Source organism: Homarus americanus, unplaced genomic scaffold, assembly GCF_018991925.1.
Source record: "Homarus americanus isolate GMGI-L3 unplaced genomic scaffold, GMGI_Hamer_2.0 scaffold31037, whole genome shotgun sequence".
NCBI lineage: Eukaryota > Metazoa > Arthropoda > Malacostraca > Decapoda > Nephropidae > Homarus > Homarus americanus.
The window spans coordinates 2,342,593-2,365,292 of record NW_024722227.1 but is presented as its reverse complement, the minus strand read 5'-3'; the positions used below and the strand labels follow the sequence as shown (position 1 = coordinate 2,365,292).

Below are 22,700 nucleotides of genomic sequence, written 5' to 3'. Positions count from 1 at the left end.
TTCCTCCCCTTCACATTTAGGCTCATGACCCTCTTGAACCAATTGGTCTCATCCATTCTTTCCATTGCCTAAACCATCTCAGATTGCCTGTAGGATTTTGCCAGTACTTTACTCTTAATACCCAGTTGCCTTTTTAAATCTGTCTTTCAATGTCACATTACATATCTACATCACTATTCTCATCTCAGCTCACTTAAGCTAGCTTATGTTATCTTTAACTACCCATGTTTCACCGCTATACAACTTCACACTTATCACACCAGCTGCATCCATTTTTCCTTTTATGTGGAGGGAAGGTCCTCTTTCTGTCAATAAAAGCAGCAGCTCCCTAAACTTTCACCAGTCACTTCTGACTCTTGCAACCGAGTATGCTTCAGCTCCTCCACCTGTGCTAATCATGTCACCCAGGTAACAGAACTCATCGACACAGTCCAGGGACATATCCCCAATGTTTAGTTTCCCCAGCCTTGTTGTGGGCACATAGGGCCCTGCAAATACAGAGAATTTAAAATCGGTAACATCCTGTAGTGTGCCATCTTCTGCACTGCACCTCATATGTACAGTACACCCTCCATACTTTCCAAAAGTGAATGGGAATCGTGAATGTTTGTCAACCACGGTTAGTAGGTATCGATTTTGGGAAGTTGACGGCAAGGGACTCTTGAAATCGGTTTAACCGTTCAAAAGGCTGATTAGGTTTGATGAGGGCGGTTGTGACGGGTTTGTAGAACTGAGGTTTAAGCCTGGCACAGGTAGAGCACTCAGCACATACCTTCTTGACGTCATCTACAGAATATGGTAAGTTGCGAATGCGAATGAAGTGAGCCATTCTTGTGACTCCTGGATGACATAACTGCTGATGGAGATCCGACAGATTGTTGTGGTTGGTAGCCAAACAGAATGCTCTTGATAGAGCAACAGCAGTTGAGTTTTCAGTCCCTGGCCGATAGACAATGTTGTTGTCGAAGCAGACTAGTTCGACCCACCATTGTTGGATCTTGTCGTTCTTGATTTTTCCCAGCTTCTTGGAGTGGAACATGAAGGACACAGATCGTTAATTGGTGATGAGAGTAAAGTGTCTGCCAGATAGGAAATGTTTCCATTTCCTTACTGCTTCAACGATAGCATGGGCCTCTTTTTTGACAAAAGAGTGTCTGCACTCACTGTCTGAGTGTTCTCGAGAAGAATGCAACTGGTCTACCGGCTTGATTCACGGAGGCAGCGATGGAAGAGTCGGAATCATCGGTTTCTACTACGAATGGAATCGTCTCTTCAATCGAGCTGGCTACCGCACTTGCTATTTCCTCTTTAATATTTTCGAAGGCGGAGACTGCTTCCCCTTGGAGAGGGAATGTCTGAGCCATGACCAAAGGTCTGACCTTGTTGGAAAAGTGTGAGATCCACTGAGAGTAGTATGAAAAGAGTCCTTTCACGCGTCGTAGAGCAGGTAAGTCTTTCGGAAGTGGCAATTCCTTCAGAGGACGCAAGCGATCGGCGTCTGGCTTGAGAGTACCATGCGATATGGTGCAGCCCAACAAATCAATCGACGTTGCTGAGAAGACAGATTTGTCTTCATTGAAGGTGAATTTTGACTTCTTTGCTGCCTCAAGGAATCTGGACAGATTTTCATCGTGCTCCTGTTAAGACGACGCAACGTTGGTGATGTCAATGTATGAGAAAGTACCCAACAGTTCGTTTCTACGTATGAATTCATCGATGGTTCGTTGGAAACAAGCCACGCCGTTTGTCACTCCGAATGGGACCAAACGGAACTGGTACAATTTACTGTCCGCTTCAAAGGCAGTGAATGGCTTGTCCATATCCCGTATAGGGATCTGATGGTACGCACTCTTTAGGTCGAGCGTGCTGAATATCTTTTAACGAGATAGGTTAGTCACCAAGTCGTCTATCTGAGGCAAGAGATAAGCATGCAGCTGGGTATAACTGTTGATGGTATGGCTGTAGTCGACAACAAGCCGCTTTTTGTGCTGCTCATTAGTAGTGATGAGGACTTGCTCCCTCCATGGTGAAGTGCTGGGTTCGATTATTCCTTCCAACAACATCTTATCGGCTTCACCTTTGATGAACGCCCTGTCCGCTTAACTAAATCGTCGCAACAGGTTTAAAGGGGGAGGTCAGATTAGAGAAGAGAGATGGTGGATCGACCAAAGCAGATGTTAGGCTACAAGCAACTGTATTATCTCCGATGATGAGGTGCTCTTTAGGCCCACCGAAATCAATAGTAACATCACTATGTAGGCTCACGAAATCTTGACCAAGAATAACGTCACTGCATAGGTCGGGAAGAACAGTTAGTTGAGTAGCTGGATAGAGTTTCCCCTTGAGGGTAATATCTACAGTACAGTGACCTAGTACTGGCGATGATAGGGAAGACGAGGCCATAGACACGTGACCTGACCCTGGATGACACTTCAGAGACTTCTGCTGGATATAGAGGTTTGATGCAAACGATTTTGAGCTCCCGGTATCGACGATGGCTGTAGCTGTATCGTCATTAACAAGCACATATATGGTAGATCGAGCGAGACAGCCAGGGGAAGTTGCAGATATTGCAGCCAAAGTAGAAGAGTGTAAGACAGCACAAGTGGAAGATGAAGTAGCAGGTGAGTAATGAGATGATCTGCATACTTTTGCAAAATGGCTTTTCTTGTTGCATTTGTGGTAAGTTGAATCACGCAAAGGACACTGAAGTCGGTTATGCTGTGCTCCACCACAGAAATAACACTTTGGTTGTTGAGTGGCAGCAAAGAGGGGAGAGTCATCGCTGTCGATTTTCTCAGGTGAAGTAACAACGGCAGCATTCATAGGAGCCTGAGACCGAAGATAGGATTCGGAGTTTCTTTGAGCCAGATCTAGTGCGCGAGCCTGGTCGAATGCAGTAGCCAAATCGAGAGTCTTGTTTTCTAAGAGATGCTGTCTGATCATAGGAGATAGTAGACCGTTGCTAAAAGCGTCACGAATATACTCGTCTCTGTTCGCCTCTGCTGTGACAACTTTGAAGTTGCAGTCCTTGCTGAGCTGATGAAGTTCCTGTAAATATTCTTCCAAACTCTCGCCTGAGTGTTGCCTCCTAGTAGCTAGTAGATGAGGGGCGAACACTTCGTTCTTCGGCTTTATGTACAAGTCTTGCAGAACCAGGATGGCAGCATCGTACAAGACACAGTCGGCTATTTATCCGTACACAGATGGGGAGATGAAGTTGCAGAGAGTGGCTAGCTTGTCGGGCTCTAGAGCAGAAATGGAGGTGAGTAATGTGTTGAAGGCCCTGAACCAGTGATGCCACTCCATTGAAGCGGTGGGAGAGTTCGGTGTAGCATCCAGATGTTCCGGCCTCAGGAACTTCTCCATTATGACTCCGTTTCAGTTATGAACAATAAATTGTGGTGTTACTATTGATTTCGGTGGAGTTGAAAAATTCACGCATTTTGTGCTGATCTGCAAATTTTTGTGTTTCACATGCTTTATTTTTAAACCAGTCGTTCTTTAGATTGCAAAGTTCCTGCTGGGCCACAGCTTTATCAGCTTTGGTCCAAGACTGAGGGTTGTTCTGCCTGTCAGTTAAAGCAGCACGTTTATCACTGATGAGTACTTTGATTGCCGGACAATTTTCATCAAACCAGTCCTGGTGTATTTTTTCAATCTGGCCGATGGTCTCTCTACAGGTTTTTGTCATAACAGTGTCGAGAATATCGCATTTGGTACTGGGATTTGGGTTGTTTGTTGTCAAGTTATTTATCAGCCCATGTTTGAGCTGCTCTCTGAAAGCATGTGCTACCGCTAGATCCTCCAGACACTTAGTGTTAAAACCTCTTCTAGAGGCTTGCTGCCTTTGCTGCTTTGGGGCTACGTGAAGTGAGAGCTTGGCTCTGACAAGTCGATGATCAGTGTCACAGTGGTCTGAGCCACGCACGAGGACATCTTGGCGATCTCTTTCTCTGACAATGATATAGTCAATGAGATGCCAGTGTTTGGAAATTTTCCATTACTGTACCTAGAATTATTCTTTAATACTGGCATTTTTTTGGTCACATGGACTCACTATGATATTGACACTACTTTTACTACTTTCTACTTTTATCCTCTTCACCACTGATCGGCTCATTAGCCGCTTGGGCGATCAGTCACATATCTGTTACACACTGTTAGCAAGTACTAGGCATGCACTGGCTCCTGAATGTATTTGAACCTGCTCCAGTGTTGGTCAAGTCTGGTCTTGAAACAGCTCACACTCGGTGCCGTCACAACGCTCTCTGGCAGGCCACAGAAAATCAAATATATAAGGCATTCCCAAATACTGTACTCCAGTTTCTTTCTCTACTAACACTTGGCAACAAAGTTCATAAGAACGAAGTAAAAGTACAGACCAACTGCCCGAAAGTTTAGTAAACTGATAGATGTGAAATGATAAATCAAAAGGATGTATAGACAGTGCGGGTATACTTACTTGGTAATCCTGAGCTAGGTAGACTTTTACTAGTGGACAACCATGGATTTTTTGTCGAACAATGTGTTTTTCCGATGCTTTTTGTTGTGATTTCAACGAATTTGACAATGATTTTTTCACAAATTAGCCGTTTTTGAGTTATGCCCCCACCTCTAATATGTGGGACCCGAGGGGTTTTGGGGTGGGAGATGCACACACAGCTAATTGGTGGCAAAAATCATGGTCAAATTCGTTGAAATCACAACAAAAAACATCGGAAAAACACATTACTCAACAACTAAAAAGCACCAAAACTAACCTAACCTAACAACGTAATGTAACCTAACCTAACCTGACAATGTAATGTAACCTAACCTGTTGTTTTACGTTAGGGTTAAAGAGATGTTGCCAGAGCGTAACGCTTACATAACCAAGTGTGACGTAGAAACTCGAGTGATAGTCCTGACTGATGCGAGAGACTTACAGTACCTGTATTGGAAAAAGTTATTTTAACGACTATTCTATTGCCGTTATTAAACATTTGCGAGCATATTATATAAAATAAAAAAAGTTTATAATGGTCAATTACATTGATTGGTAAGAAAAAATCATGAGGTTCGTTGGTTGTCTACTTGTAAAAAATACCCTGAGCTAATTATTGATTTCCTTAAGCACTGTACAGTTTGTGTAATAAAGTGTGATACTGTATAGCAACTTCAGTATTGTTCAACAACTTTCATAAATCACACCACAACACCTGTACTACAGTTTGTTTAGATTTAAACAAATGGGTAATGTTAAACATAGTCGATTGAAGAAAACTACAAAATCCTTTATCTTTTAAGCAATATTAACCGATTAAACTTATCTAGCCTAAATTTACATAAGTCATACTTATTAATTTGTTGGCTATCTGTGGGTCATTTGTATCCATTTGTATAAAAAAAATATGAAGGCTTTTGAGAATGTGGTCGAGGTATTTGGACTAACACTAGCCGCACTGTGAGCCTCGGTCTCCGGCCTTCGGGAGGGATGTAAACATTAACAGTGTCGTCTGCGAGGTGGTTAGAGGCTGGACGACTTGGTGCCTCCTTCACTTGACTGTTACTGTCGTTTTTCGTGTGTTCATGATGGGGATGCATCGGATTTTGCAAGGTGTGATGAGATACAGACAGACGTACAGAGAAGGCATGGTGAAACAGTTTGAGGTGGTGCGAGATGATCCACACGTAAGTTAATTAGAAGTTGTGTCCTGAAGTAGTAGCTGCTGGGTTATATAACTGTACATGTAGGAACTAAGGTTATAATCTAGGGTGATCTTCTCCAGTAACTGCAACTTATAAAGGTGTAGAAGATGGTGACCACCAGATGGAATTGTCCTAATTTGTTTAAATTTTTACTACACACTAATATTATGATATTAAACAAAAAGTCCATGTTTTATTAATAAAGCATTGAGTAGAGTTGAGGGTAGACTGTTACAGTTTTAATAAAGGTATTATTGCGTTTATACACCGTTCATTCCTACCACTAATCTATTATCTTATTCGAATAAGACGTCTAATTATAAGATAATTTTCATCTTTTACATTACCGCCGGAAATGTATAATAACGGAGATAGCTTTTCCAAATAAATTTATATTTTCTTCCATTATTTCCCGCCATTATCGTCTGCCTCTCGCCTAACACTGTGTGTGTCTCTCGTGTCTCATAAATCATAACGCGCATGTGTACACGTCACGCGGCCCATCAAAAGCGTTTTTGCTAATTCAGAGTATATTTGGCCCAATCAAAATTGAGTTTTATTTTGAGTCTCATATTTTGAAATTCAAGTTAGTTGCGACCATGGAAGTCTGCGATGGATGTCACTTAAAGTATATGGAGCTGATTGCGAGTTTTTGGGGAAAAAACGTAGAAACTATAGCATTTTTTCGATCGCATGGTGTTCTTCCAACCTCAGTAAAGTGTACTAAGAGCAAGACGGAATGTAAATATCGCAAAGATCAACATATGTGGCGTTGGGTAAGAATCCCAGAATGCAACGACGAACAAGAACCAGGCCAATAAGGTTAGAAATAGGTGATTCCATCATATGGTGAGAGTCAGTTAAGTTAGATTAGGTTAGGTTTTGGTTTTTCTAGTGGTTTTTGTGTATTTTTTAGTTGCTGGTTTGGTAATGATGGTTAATTTTTTTAATATGAAATCATATACACTGTACAGGGGGGTACTGCAATGTAGCAGTATCTGGTAAGTCATTCCACTGTCATAGAAATTGGTAGGAAAATTGGTGTTCATTTGAAATTTAGTCACAATTCAGTAATCATGTTATGATCTGGGTGCTCAGTTAATCTCTTCCAACATAGAGAGCTCCCATCAGGTAACCGCGGCTAACTCATGTAAGCATGGAAAATGGCTGCAAAATTGTGATGACTGTTACTATACAGTTCAGTTTAATGATGTAATGTGCAGTAATTCTTGTGATCACTTTTGTTATCAGACAAATTTATTAATTTATATTGTAGGTTTACTGAAATTAAGGCCTGCCATATTTCATCCAGTCATCTTGTCCCCAATGGAATTAAGCCTCTAATGTCTTTCTCGGGGTATCCGTAATTTGAATCGACAAGTTGTGTTGTCATTTTACTGTTTATGTGCATTTGGTGAACCAATGTGAATTTGTGTGATGATTTTTAACTCAATACGTTAAACATGTATGGTATCTACAGTATGTGTCTGTCATAATTTAAGATATGATATATATTGTTATTAATTACAGCCCCAAGCAGTTTTCTTCACCTGCATGGACAGTCGGATGCTTCCAACAAGGTTCACCCAAACTAACGTAGGCGATATGTTTATTGGTAAGTGATGACAGATTAATTTCATGTTTAATGTTGCTTTACTCTCTTCTTTTGATTTTATGGCCAGCTACCCTTCAGTAGACACCTTGAGTATAATGCACTCACTAAGCTAAAGAGTTTATGACCCAGGAGACCTGTCATACAGGCTGGTACTTATCTCAACAATTAACGGTAGTAAGCCTGCCCTATTGTAGCTGTAATTATAGAAAGCATAGAATAACCCCTTGTTAGACCTTACTATTCTCGGGCAAGTAGGTCTGGATTTTATGAATTTCCAGATATTCACGGAAATATGTATTGGGGCACCAAGTTATACCATCTACAGCTATTTAAAAGGTACATTATTTCCAACTTAATTAATATTTGCAGTACTTTGTTTTATCCACATTCCACTAAACAAGAAAATCACATATATTTACAGTATGTATATGGATTATTAAAAAAAAAGAGGAATGATTTTCAGAGATTGTATATAAACAAGGGTTTTCTAGACTTTAGGAATGTCTGTGTTCCTCACTTTTCATTGAAGAATCCCTATGCAGTACGTAATGCTGGGAACTTGGTGCCTCATGCCAATCTTTGTGGTCATGAGGAGATCACAACAGAACCTGCCGCCCTGGAGCTGGGCTGCGTCATCAATGGCATCAAGCATGTCATTGTCTGTGGCCACTCCGACTGCAAGGTATCTAGTACTGCACTATACTCCAGTTTTGGTTCTTGATAAATTAATTCCAGCTATGAGGTTTTGCCATTCGATGTACAGGCACACCACCAATTTTCCGGCACCCTTGGTTCCAAAGCCTTGCTGGATTATCCGTTTTACCAGACCAACCGAGGTCAGGTAATAATAATTCAACAGTACACCTCTGACCCACTAATTATACACCTCCTGTGTCTCTAAAGCACCATGGACTGCTAGAAACTTAAATTAAACTAATATTAATTGCAAATTAAATGTGAAAAAGCCATAATTTTGAGCAACATTACTGTACGTACACACTTTGTACTCAAATGTACTACACTAGACTAAAATTTTTATCTCTTGTGCAAACTTTGTGATGTCTCTACTCAAATTAATCACTATCTTACAAGGATTCCACCAATATAAGTTATATTCTGCTAAGTTTAGTCTGTGAAATTTTATAAGAAAAACTTTAAGCCTAAAACTACTTCACCCTGGCTGGGAGGGAGGGAGGGGAGTTAAGTGCCCCCCTCATAATTTTGTCCAGACTAAAGGAGGTGCTGGACCATCAGTTCCCGGAAAATCGGTGGTGTATCTGTATTTATCGTGTTTGTAAAGTTAAGGAATGATATTTAATTTGTTAATTGTACGTACAATACTGTACAGTAAACACTCACTAAACCGACCCTCGAATAACCGACCCAAAAATTTCCACAAATTGTTCTTACTTACAGTTGTAGGCTGCCAACCGACAGCTCTTGCTATGTCCACAGCTCAATGTCCTTCAAATCTATTTACCACATCTAATTTAACTTCCTCATCTTTCTGTGAGCACAACCATTGTGCATGTTTAGCACTCATTGTTCTAGGGCTCAAATAAATTTATAAATGGATATTAAGTGAATGTTGTAAGAGCATCAACCCACCACTGAACAATACCAAACAAATATGGCTCCCACGATGGTAGCTTACACAGTTGAGCGTCCTCGTATCAAATTTTTTTATTTGAAATACTTTTACTATTTTCATACATATTTTAAATTTTTGTACAGTACAGTACCTGAATTATCTGACTTAACGGCTTTTCTGACCCGCCCCTCCCCTCCCCCCATATGGGTCAGTTAAACAAGGGTTTACTGTACTATACAATAGATAACCTCAGTACGTAGTTCATTTTTCATTAGCTAACGAGCATGTAGGTCAAGATCACAGCTCACGCTTCAGACATGTTTCTGGTTTCTAAATTTATTTAGCAGGTCATACAGCAATTAAAAATTAATTTCTCATTGCATATTAATGATATACAGTACTGTACAGTATATACTGAGTATACAAATTTATCTGTCAATAAAGGGTGGGCACATTAAGATGGATACAGAATTGCTTATATTATATATTACTGTACAGTATACAAGTCACTTGTATAAAGCTACCAAACAGGGAGGTACTACCGCCAGGGAATATATTGGAAGCATAATGTTATTGTCTAATGGTAGACCCTGCTGCCATATGGCATCACAAAAATTGTGACCAAGTCCCAGGTTGTTGATCTGACTTTCTGCCTCATTTACACACAATTGTAGGGTCTCAATTGTTTCTCTTACTATTGACAACACAACATATGTATATTGTTTCTCACTTTTTATCTTTTTTCTCATTTTTTAATTTCTTTATTATTATTATTATTATTATTATTGTTATTGTTATTATTATTATTATTATTACAGTGTTGTTATTATTATTATTATTATTACAGTATTATTATTATCATTATCACTATAAATTTATTATTTTATTTTCAATTTTGTATTTTTTATTATAAATTTTATTTACTATGAATTATTATTATTATTATTATTATTATTATTATTATTGTTATTGTTATTGTTATTGTTATTGTTGTTATTATTATTATTATTATTATTATTATTATTATTATTATTATTATTATTATTATTATTATTATTATTATTATTACATTTTCGCCCCCCAGGCCCCTATGTGGGTCAGTGACCTGTGCCCGGGTGGGCTAATCCCCGTAAAAAAAAAAAAAATTAATGTTCATTTTTTGTTATGTAACATAATAACTTTCTGTGTATACTGTAACACCACACTGCCAATGGCTAATCCTAAGTGGTCTTCGAAACTTATCTTGGGTAATGGTAATTGTGGTTACAATATTAGTAGTAATTTTAAGTGGTAAAACACCACAATATGCTGACTTGTTGAGTGTTAGTCTCCTGAACTATCTGTGTCCTGTACATCCATTTCATACATATCATCTCATCTGTTGCTTCAACTTCAGCTACCCAGATGATTCTTAACTTTAAACTGTGACTGCAGGAAAAGCTGACTACAGAATTAAAGATATGCTGCAGATGTATGGAAAATTGATGGATAAAAGTTTATACAGTACACCTTTCTTTTGCTGTGATGGAGTGTTCTAAGTGAGTGTGTGGGAGCCAAGCTATTAGAGGGAAACTGGGGGTGGCGGGAGGCAGATTGCCAATGACGACAGCTAAAGTGTGTCTTCCATGACGCCTGAAAGATAACTACAAGCCCTACTAAGGTATGAGTACCATGAGGAGGTTTGATGAACATGTGATTCTCTTAATGAATGCTAATCTTGGGACACAGTTTTAAATCAGTGGCATGAAAACCTTGTCATTATATAATGCACTCCATAGTTTAAGGGTTAAATTTATGTACAGAACTACAGTATAGATTAAATTTTTGCAACCTTTGTTCAGGAGGTGGGTATGTACTGTAGTTATTTTGGTAAGCATTCATATTTGTTGTTTTTCCCCAGTAATCTGCCAGTAATACACCTTTATTTACACTGCAGTGAATGGGCTGGCTATGTGTGTAAGACTGGGCATGGTGGGGAAGGGAGGAAGCTGCTTCCTATCTCCCTGCTTTCAGTCTTACACACTTGTGCCACTCAGTGGGATGAAAATCATATTATTTGTTTGACTAATACAGTTTAACTAAATGAAGAAATGTAAAATACTTGATGAGGGTTTACTGCACATATTGAAGCTATATTTTACATAAAATATTAATACTGTACAGTCAAACTTACAAAATTTGAATGTCCAGCATCTGAAGATCTCCAAAACTCGAGAGCAAATTCCTGCCATGTGTTTCTTAACTTGAGTCATACACATAAACAGAGCTGCAACTTCTAATGCATGTCCTCATATTCATACTCATCATCATCATCATCAATGTTTTATTGTCATTTTCCACACTTGTTAGGGTTAATTGTGATTACCTGATGGCAGCTGTTGGGTAAAACTAGAATGGGATATATACCCTCATTCACTACTGCAAACCCAGAGCACCTGCCCAGAAAATGCAGCAGAGACCAGGGAATAGGCACAGCTCTGGTGACCCAATTGACATATGGCATGTTGAAGCAAATTTTACAGCTGGGTGCTCTTCCTAACGCCAACCCACGGTGTTGGAACAGATAGCAAGGCAGGTCACAACTCCCTGAGTTAATTAAAGACTACCCAACTAGCTCACTTATTACCAAAAGTTTAACCTTTAAAATGGCAGCAACTTAATAATGTGCACTGACTGTGGAAAGTGGGTAAACACTAGGAGCAGGAGTGTAAATGGCAGACAACAGGATTTTGCTGACTTAACCTTTCCAGAAATGCCTATGATTTCAGAGTCGTTCACGAAAAGTTAAATTTTCTGCCCACAAACTGAAAGTGCTATTCTAGTCTTTTTTTCCTTTGTGGTTGTGATGATGAAGTTTTTATATATGCCATTGAAATTGCCTGAAAATTATAAATAAGCTTAAAAAAGGGTCAAAATGATAGCAAAAACATGTCAAATTACAAATACAGTACTGTATATATCATATAAGTATAATACAGAATTACAACTACTTATAAATAAAATGCTGTACAATTGATAACATTATGCAGTAATTATATGCTACTGTATATAATACAGTACTGTACAGTACTGTATATGAAATTTTGAATAATTAGAGAACAAATTTTAATTTGATAAATTACAACTCCAAAAAATACAGATTATAGCAAGTAATTACAATGACACGCCTAAATATAATATAGGTTATTAAAAAAAATTACAAGAAATATAGTAGCAATAAAAATACAAATTTAAATATTATTACAGTACTACATTATACCACTTTCACCAGAACTGGATAGCATAATAAAAATGAATACGGTGACTCAAATATACTAAAATAATAACTAAAACATTAATAATAATGGGTTTTCACTATAAATAACTGCACAGTACATTACTGTGCTGTCAAACATACAACTGATGCCCCTGTGTAGCGTACCGGTAGACCTACTGAGCCTTGGCAAATGACGTGTTATTGCTGATCACTGATTATATTTATGCACTATTAACCTGTTTCACTGTTAACCTATTTGTTATAACATATATTTACTCATGACTCATCCTAACCTATTTCCAGTACACAGATTAGCTGAAATGTGTGGGTAGTGGTGATCAGCTGATTAGCTGTCCAGGCTTCAACAAACTGTGGTGCCTAAACACACTCATTTCTCCTTTATTATAATGAAATACAGTAATTCATTTATTTATATATCATTGTATTCTCCATCTATTCATGATTCAGTAATAATGTTGTCATGGCATATAAACTGAGAAGTCTGATAGTGTCAGTGGGAATCAGCTGACATAATCCATAGTGACGTCAGAGAATGTTTTGGTCTCTGAGCTCCCACCGTTCACCAACAAATCACACGAAGCTGAGCATATAATTCAAAACTCTTCAATGATATTTGAATTAAGTCTTGACGGCCAAAAAAATTTCTTCAGGTGTGGACAAAAGTCGATTTTAATCCCACTACCAAAAACCATTAGATACAACTTTTGTCGAGTTAAGTGCTCAAAGGGTTGATCGTGCTGTATATGCAGGTAATCATGTGACCCTTGCAAGTCTGGAGAAACTCAGCATTGGGGATATATCCCTGAACTGTGTCAGTGAGTTCTACAACCAAGGTAACATGATCAGTTTTGGAGGCAGTCTGCAACCTGCTCAGTTGCAATGAGTCAGAAGTGGCTGGGGGAAATTTAGGGAGTTGTTTCCTTTATTGAAGGCAAGAGGACCTTCTCTTCATGTGAAAGGAAAGATGTATGCAACTGGTGTGAGGAGTGTGATGTATGGCAGTTAAAGAGGATTATGTACGGCAGTTAAAGAGGATTATGTACATACAAAGGTTTGAGCAAACTGAAATGAGAATGGAAGGAAAGATAAGAAACCTTGTTCAGATTTATGAAGATGGCTGGGTACTGAGAGTATTGGTGAAGTTTTGCATAGAAGTGGTCTGAGTAGTTCTGACATAAGGAGAAAATGGATGAGCCAATTAGGTCAAGAGATGCATAAGTACAGTGTTGCTGCATGCCATATGAATAGTACTATGTAAATGTATTGACAGGCAATGAACATGCTACACATGATGCGCAACAGTGATCGCACACTTCACGAAATGCTGAAGCTCTCCCCTCTGAAAGCTTGGCTTATGCGCCATGGGCACTCTTCTGTAGGAAAGTTTGCACAGTTAGAATTGGCAAATTTCCAAGCTCCCCTGGTATTTCAGGTAAGAATTCCTAAAAAATTTTGAGCTTTGCTTATAACATTGTTATTTTTGACATATGTAGTCTTAATTGTAATAAATAAGTTGTAAACCTTGAAACTTTAGCTTTTTGATAAATTGTATAAAAACTGTATAGGTATGTTCTCTAAATAACCCTTCCCATATCATAACTACTATAGATGTAAGTTATGTAGAATCTAATGGCGTCTTGTTACCTTTTCAGTGTCTTTATATTGAATTATAGATTTCATTATGCATTTAACCCACAAGATCGACTACAGTATTACTGTACTGTATACGGATGGGTATTGTACAGTTGCCTCCACATGAACGTACTGCGGCCTAGATGTGTGTCAGGGCACATTTATGAATGTGGTAACGCAGTGCTGTAGTCATGGGTGTGAAACCGTGGATTACTCTGTTTGCCGTTTTCCCGTAATTCAGTCTTGGTCACTTGGTCGTGGCTGTGCAACAATGCTGCATAAAATATATTACAGGGTTTATTTATCCGTTTTCCTCCTTTATTGTTTGTATCTTATTGCAAACAAGGTAATTTCGCTGTTTCACATTCAATCATTCAGCCCTGAATGGAGCTGTATTGCCACATCTCATACCCGAGCCCCACTCACTCCCAGGCTGTGGTATGTTCATGTGGAGGCAACTGTACATGTGCCAGGGTGTTTTCTTTCTGATGATTTTTTTACATTATTGTTTAATAAGTTACAGCCAGGAATATATGTCATCTTTGCTTGGCTTTCAATTGAATTATTCAGAAAACTACTTCACATTACAGTTTTAGCTTGCATATGTGAATAAACATAAATATCAATGAGGTAGTAGTGTAGAGGTTTTTGCGGGAAAGTTTTTGATATAAAATAGGGAGATGCATGGTGGAATATGTTCATTGAATATGCAGTGGTAAGGAAGAAGTAAACATGAAAAAACTTTATAAACAAATGTGGAAGTAGATGAGCAGAAGAGGTAGTAAGCATGCAGACCAGAAGGAATTTTTTTTTTTTTAAGATTGTATAGAAGGGAAGGCTGGGGATTTGAGAGTAAAGCTAAGCTATGAATTTGTTGGAAATTAAAGTTGTATCATAAACTTATAAAAGAAAGTAGTTGAGGGGAAAAGACCTGCAATAACAAAATACAGTGTACTGTATTATACTTTCTCACACACTCAAGAGCTGATATAGGTGAGATGTTCCAAAATCTGGCAGGTTGGTGTCGGAAATGTTTTTGTGCTGTATAGATTCCCAGCATTCTTCCCTCCCTCAGGTCAATCCCTCAAAATTCCACCTTTGGTACATTTCTGGGGTGCATGGTCATCTCCGTGCCAAACTTCAGCTCTGTATCTTCAAAATTGTTGCTGTGCATAGCGAACAGACAGACACTGCTTGGTCAGATATCAGTTCCACCCATTTTTCCCAGTGCACGAGTCCCCTCACATGAAGTTGACTGAATAAGAGATTAACCCTGATTGACACTAGGGGCCCCATCATAGACCCCCTAGTAAGCAATCCCTATTTCAAGACCCGTTTGACTACATAACAGAGGTTAAGAACCTCAAAAGGCCATCATTAAGTGATCGATTGTATATCGATATTAATAACTTATGGGGAAAAATAGGTTCTGTTCCTGAGCCCATACAAATTTTATATCCTGCTGCGATAATGATTAAATAATATTTAAATAACTCAAATAATTTAGAAATAGACATAAAAACAATAACTATACTCTGTACTCATATACAACAAAAGATATATTTTCATTTACTTTACATATTATGTACGTGTACAGTATAGTATGTTGCGATCCCTCAGCTGTCATTAAATACTGAATGTGTGTCAGAAAGCATAATCATTTAGCAGAATCAACAGCTGTCTTTATATACATGTCATTGTCACACACACATACAGTCTCTCCTCCACTTAAGATCGGTTCTCTCGACGACCAGTTCGTAAGTCGAAAAGGTGAAAATAATACATAGAAATTCTAAAATTGGTGTCTCTTTTTCTTCTCAGCACCACGAGAACTCTCACTTTTACGCTTGTCAGCCATATTAAAGGGAAATACAAACGAAAATTTTGTCAGTACACAGCGTGATCATTAACGTTGGGACTCGAAAATACGTAATGTGAAAAATATTTTATACAACCATGGCCCTTGTAAGTCGAGGAGAGACTGTATTCATAATACACAATAGTTTAGATAAGGAAATTAATAAAAATATCTTATAAAATAATTTTGTAAGTACAGTAATCCCGTGTTTTTCGCGGGAATTATGTTCCTGAAACCCCTGCGAAAAGCCCAAACCGCGAATACTCTTTTAGGAATCACTGTACCTGTGGCCACCAAACAGCTCAGGTAGGTCATGCACTTAACCACACCATGCTCTCCACTCACTGCCCAGTGGTCACACTGATCACTGATGCACTGTACCGGCATTTACTAACATCTTTATTTGAAACTAATCATATTGTAGTATAATAAGTCGAGGAGAAACGGGGTCGGGTGTACATGGGTTATATTCAGGGAGAGGGTAGTGGAAGCAAGTGTGCCGACACAGGGCCAGGGGGCAGCAGCGCATCCTCCACCCCCCACCCGGAAGGAGGCGAGTGCCGTGTAAACAATGACATTTCTAACCACACCCTGCAAAATACAGTGTAGTTAGCAAATGCTGCAGCTTCTGAGAATGGGGGGGGGGGGCTGGAGTTACTACTAAGAGCAGAGACGTTACCGAGAACAAATTCCGGCTTGAATGTCATGTACACTAATACTGACACGTTCCTTGATAAGAGAGAGGAGTTTGAAACACTATACTGAAGGTACACCAACCCGATATTGTAGGAGTTGTAGAACTGTTGTACAAGAACAGGAGAATCGACCCAGAGGAATGCGAGTTCAGTATTGATGGATATGACTTATTTACGAACCTTTCTCAAGAAACTTGCAAGAGGGGTGTGGTTATCTATGCTAGGCAAGACCTTAGGGCCAGCAAGGCAATGGTACAGGGAGAGGATGTTTTTGAAGAGTCCAAGTGGTGTAAAATTAAATTAAAGGGAGGAGACTTACTTATCATCGGGTGTATCTACAGATCCCCAAACTGTGGACCACTACAGTAAATCAAAGGAACTTAAGAGCCTTAATAGACAACGCGTCGATGCTCAACCCTAGCCACCTCCTCATCATAGGGGACTTTAACTACGGCGACATCGACTGGAGAAACGAGTTCACCCCAAGTGACTTGAATAACCCTGCTACTCTTTTTGTAGAAACTCTGAGAGATAATTTTCTGTTCTAACATGTTAGAGACCCGACACATTACAGAGGGAAGCAAACACCCAAGCTACTAGACTTCATCATAACAAACGAGAAGGGTATGGTGGCCAAATTGGAACACTTTGCCCCAGTTGGCACCAGTCACCATATAGTGTTGTCATTCAGATTTAACTGTTACCTAGTTAAAGATAAGGCCAGACCAAGGTGCAAATATTACAAGGGAAATTACAATGGGATGAGGGAAGAGATGAGGGGTATCCACTGGCCTGACTCATTAAGGCACAAGAACGCAGACACGCTGAATATCATAACTAGTAAAGTGACCCATTTGATAGATAAATATATACCCAAGATCAAACCCAGTGCCTCTAGGAATACGAGGGGATCCCTACACATGAACCATGCAGCGGTCGACAAAGTTAAGAAGAAAACCCAGAAATTCAAGACATGGGTTGGGTCAAACGATGAGCAGGACAGGAGGATGTATGCATGAGTCAGAAACCAAGCTAAGGTAAAGTGTAAAAGGGCTGAAAAGGAGTTCCAGAGGCTGGTTGCAAGTGAGGTCAAGTCAAACCCAAAGGCGTTTTACCGCTATGCAAAGTCGAAATTAAAAATGCGAGTTGGAGTATCAGACCTGAGGCTTGAAGATGGTAGTTACGCAGACTCTGACCAGGATAAAGCTGAGGCATTGAACAGCTTCTTTTCCTCGGTGTTCACAAGAGAGGATGCGATTAACCTTCCTGCATTTGAGGACAGACTGTTCGACACAGCACTGACCCACATTGTGTTCACAGAAGAGGGTATTAGAAATAAACTGTCAAAGCTAAAGGTCCATAAGAGTCCCGGCCCTGACATGGTGCATCCCAGAGTGCTAAGAAAGTTGTGCAACGAGCTTGCTGAGCCCCTGAAGATCCTGTTTTGTAAATGCCTGGATGAACAAGTCCCCAGTGATTGGAAAGTGGCTTATGTGAGTCCTGTCTTCAAGAAGGGCGATCGTCACTCCATGAACAACTATAGACCGGTGAGCCTGACCAGCACAATATGTAAAGTACTTGAGAGTATTATCTGAGATGCCGCGATGGAACATCTACTGTACTATGAAACAACCTTGTAAAGGATTGCCAACACGGTTTTATGCCGGGGCGCTCCTGCTTAACACAATTGCTCAAGGTATTGGATATTTGGACCCATATTCTGGAACAGGGTGGTAATAACGACAATATATACCTAGGTTTTGCCAAGGCTTTCGACTGTGCCCCACGAAAGGCTGAAAATCAAACTGAAAGGGTACGGAATTCGGGGAAATGTCCTAGCGTGGATAGAAGATTTTCTACATGACCGCAAGCTGTGTGTGGTGATTAATGGCACGAAATCATCATCTGTATCTGTCACAAGCAGGGTACCACAGTGCAGTGTTTGGGCCTGCTGCTGTTTGTTTCACAAATGACATGCCTGACATTGTACACTCCTCCATACAAATGTTTGCCGATGACGCCAAGTTATTTCGGGAAATCAAGAACCATGCGAACTGTGAAGAGCCGCAGAAGGATCTCTGTTGAAGAAATGGCTGCTTAGATCCAATGTCACGAAGTGCAAGAGGATGCACCTGGGGCGTACCAACAGTAAGGAGGCGTATCACATGTTCCAACAGGAAGAAGAAACTGCATTATTTATGACTGAATGTGAGAAGGACCTATCGTGTGTATGCTGACAATGAGTTGAAGTTCTCAGGCCATTGTGAGAAGGTAAATCAGGCAAATAAATTATTGGGTCTTATAAGGTCGTTCAGATATCTAGACGGTCCGTCCCTCGTAACGATCTTGAAGAGTGAAGTGCTTCCCCATCTGGAGTGTTGTCACCCCGTCTCGGCCCCGAGATATGCTAGGGACTGTCAGTTGGTTGAAAATGTTCAAAGGAGGGCCACCAGACTGGTGCCTGCACTTCGGCACCTCAACTACCCTGAGAGATTGGAGCGCCTGAACTTGCCTAGCTTATACTACAGACGGGCAAGGGGCAACCTAATTGAGGTGTATAAGCATCTCAAGGGGCACTTCTCAGTCGAGTTTCCTTATTTGGAGCTGGCGGACGCTCGCCCCACAAGGGGTCACAGCTCAAGATTGAAGAAGCCGCAGGTCCAGAAAATTGTGAGGGCAAACTTTTTCAGAGTGAGAGTTGTGAACTTTTGGAACAATCTACCAGAAAGTGTTGTAACGGCACCGAGCGTGAGCTCTTTCAAGACCAGACTTGACCAACGCTGGAGCAGGTTCAGGTACATTCAGGAGCCGGTGCATGCCCAGTACTTGCCAACAGTGCATAACAGAGAAGTGACCGATCGCCCAAGCGGCTAACGAGCCGATCAGTGGTGAAGAGGATAAAAAGGAATAATGGAAAAACATAAACACAGTTACAAGTATTTAGAAAAAATTTTTACAAGTAAATAAAAAAAATTATATTTTGCTGCCGTCGACAACATCCGCATTGCCAGCCTCTCCCTATTGTCCCGGCGTCTGCCCTCCCTCACGCAGGCAGCCAGCCAGTCCTTTCCCACCTACATTCCTTGACTTGAAGACTTGTATTCTGACAAAAGACACAAATAAATTGTCAGTCTTTATCACATCTCGAGCCATAGCTCATACCTGCTCCGAGCTTGTCCAATAAAACTGTTTTTTCCTTTAAGGCCATCACTATTCTTGATCTCTTGGTCACTTTAGAGTCTTTGCTAGTAATATTTGCCTTTGATGAGGCTGGCTTACGTCCCAGAGCCATGTGGAATGCATGTGGGAGGACAAACAGAAGAGGTAATCACAGTAGCGTTCACAGTACGGTAGGCACATGTGGACTGAGGCTTCTCAGAGCAGAGGGTGTCTGAGGCGGGAAAGGGTGGCGTCTGTTTGCCGCACCACACAGGAGAATATTGAAAATGGCGTCAAATTTTAATTTTTGTTTTTAAAGGATATTTTATACTACACAGTACTGTATACTGTATATAACTTTTGAGTAAAAAAACCGTGAATGGTCAAAACCGCGATAAAAAACCCCCAAAAAACACGGGATTACTGTACCATGTTTATTAGGTGTTGTAAACAAATATCGGAGGCTGTGACCATCATAAAACTGATCTTAGCCATTGCATAGCAATAAATGGTGTTAATTTTTTAACATCCTAAAACTGATCAATTGTATATTGATCTATTGTATAACGATCAACACATGTAATGCCAGAAAGGGGATTTCAGGATCAACCTTCAATTTTTGGTGGAAGCTAACCTGCATGGAGATAACCATCACCTTTGCCACTATAATTACTATACCCTGTATAGTCAAGGCAAAGTTAATTACTCTGGCCATACCAGCATTCAAATTGTGATTAAGACATCAAGTTTGGATTTATATTATACAGCTCCTCCCCGACTTACGACAGAGTTAGGGACCCAAATCCAGGTCATAAGTCGAAAATGCTTAAATAATACATAGAAAATCTAAAATGGGTCTCTTTTCTTCTCAGCACCACAAAACTCTCACTTTTAAGCTTGCCAGCCATTTTAAAGTGAATTACAAACGAAAATTGTGTCGGTACACAGTGCAATCACTGACGTTGGGACTCAAAAATACGTAATTTGACAAAATTTTGGTACGACTGAGGCAGGTCGTAAGTGCGGGTGGATGTAAGTCGGGGAGGAGCTGTATAAGGTTATATTAAGTCATGACCAGATCTAGTTAGTTAATGACTTATAAATTAAATTCCTGTCAAATGAGCCTTGACTGGATTTGAAAAAAAATTGTATAATTAAATGATTGAACTGATATTAATAACCGAATTTTTAAGAAGAAAATGACAATTTTCAAATAAACAAAGACTAGTTGGACTAAAACTTAATCAAGTATTATTTAAGTGATAATGGGATGTTCATTTCACTTAGAGATCTAAATGAGGTTAGATAAATCAATTCATTAATAAAACTATGCTCTTTAACAAGAAAACAACTTCAAATTTAATAAATTTATTTATCCACATTTTTGCCAGATTGTATTCATTCTAACCATATTGGCATGTGTAGTGTCAAAGGTGGTGGTACTCTGCTGGAGTGATCACCTCTAGCAGAAATAATTTGTGTGGTCTGTGTTTATTGTGAATAATCTCTGTTTTTACGTGGTTTTTATTCTACTAAATTATTAGGCCATCAACAACTAACTTGATTGGCATACACCATGTCTGGTGCATCACAATACCAGTTTCAACTCCGTCCTACCATTTTAGACTTTTCTAGTTCCTTATGAAGTAAACTCCTTACAGTGGCAAACAGGCACTTTTTTCTCTCTTTAAAAAAATCTTGAGTCAAGTCATGTGTGCAGAAGTTACCAAATTGGAATAAAATAAGTTATTTGCATGAATGACTTAGATACGAATAACTCTTATATACAGTACAGTAATTAAGTTTTAAAGCTGATTAATCTTGAGTCATGTGACTTTAAGAGAAGGATCTATTTTTCAAATGTAAATAAAACACATGTCACCAATTTTAATATTCCAGGCAGAGACCCCAATGCGGCGATTTATTGCATACATTGACCCAGACAACAAGTTTACTGAGGAAGACAAGCTGTCTCAGGTGAACACACTTCAGCAGCTACAGAACATAGCCAGCTACAACTTCATGCGTGAGGGATTGTCACGTGGCCGAGTGTACATTCACGCTTTATGGTTTGATATTTATACGGGAGACATTTATTATTTTAGCCGTCAACAGAAAATGTTTGTTGATGTGAATGAAAACAATATGGAGAAACTAGAAGAGGAAGTACTTAGGTATTACACCTAATATTTTGTACTGTATATACATATACTTTATAAACAGTGAAATCCTTCGGATCTGAAATACTTTGGGACTAAGGGATTCTGTTGGGGTGAATACTGATAATCTATTGAAAATAGGCTCCTTAATGTAAACCAACCACACAAATGTCTATGTATTCTTCATACAGTTAACAGTATCATAAATACCTGTACAGGAGGTACCCTGACTTGCGAACGGGGTTAAACTTGAATATGAACAGCCGCCGATACGAATGGGGTTAAACTTTAAATTTACAGTACAGTCGGCCCTGAACATACGCGGGGGTTACGTAACAGAGATACCCGTGGATGTTAAAAATCCGCGTATATGTGCTGCCCCCCCCCCCCAAAAAAACTTGGTCCTCCCATGTCCTTATTTACCGTATATACCTGTGTGTAGTTCAAGTTTTTAAGACCAAATTATTTGGCAAAAAATGGGGGTCGACCTCTAAACGGGTAATAGTTTCGTTAGGTTAAAAAATATTTACCAGTAACTACCAGTAAACAATGGAAATGACACACCAACACACCACCAGCTGTGAGTGTCGGTACAGTTGCTAGGGCAGATCTCTTGCGTCATCATAGCAAGCCCAAAGTAGCCAAATGCATGGTATGGTATGCACAGGACGATGTAAAACATAAAGTATTCATTTTTTAAAGTTTATTTATAGATACTGTACATAAATTTTTGTTCATTACATTTGAAACATCAATCTTCGTTAATTAAATTTGAAACAAAAGAAAACTACGATACCGTATTTCTAAATACCTGGTATTTTCATTAAAATATTACATCACAAGTATATTTTACCTTAACTGTGACTGAATGAATATAGGTATTCTCAGAAATAAATATGGAAATATAATATTTTTGCTGGAATGACGTACATATTACAGTGGAAACACGAAAACAATGACTTTCGCTTTCTTTCGTTATTCAAAAGATTTTACCGTAATCGCTTTTCGAATGGTTTTCAGTTA

At 39.3% G+C, this 22,700-nt stretch overlaps 2 protein-coding genes across 2 annotated transcripts; one reads left to right on the top strand and one right to left on the bottom strand.

Annotated features, from left to right (window-relative positions):
- Nucleotides 1-610: 610 nt before the first annotated feature.
- Nucleotides 611-1,039, bottom strand: LOC121862492. The gene has a single exon (XM_042360797.1). The coding sequence runs from the start codon at nucleotides 1,037-1,039 to the stop codon at nucleotides 611-613; it is 429 nt and encodes a 142-aa protein (XP_042216731.1).
- Nucleotides 1,040-5,460: 4,421 nt separating this feature from the next.
- On the top strand, nucleotides 5,461-22,049 carry LOC121862277 (beta carbonic anhydrase 1-like). Its single transcript, XM_042360399.1, has 5 exons — nucleotides 5,461-5,673; nucleotides 7,222-7,306; nucleotides 7,849-7,988; nucleotides 13,445-13,606; nucleotides 21,418-22,049. Exons 1-5 carry the CDS (start codon nucleotides 5,572-5,574, stop codon nucleotides 21,703-21,705), a joined length of 777 nt encoding a protein of 258 aa, XP_042216333.1. The 5' UTR covers nucleotides 5,461-5,571; the 3' UTR covers nucleotides 21,706-22,049.
- The last annotated feature ends 651 nt before the right edge of the window (nucleotides 22,050-22,700 follow it).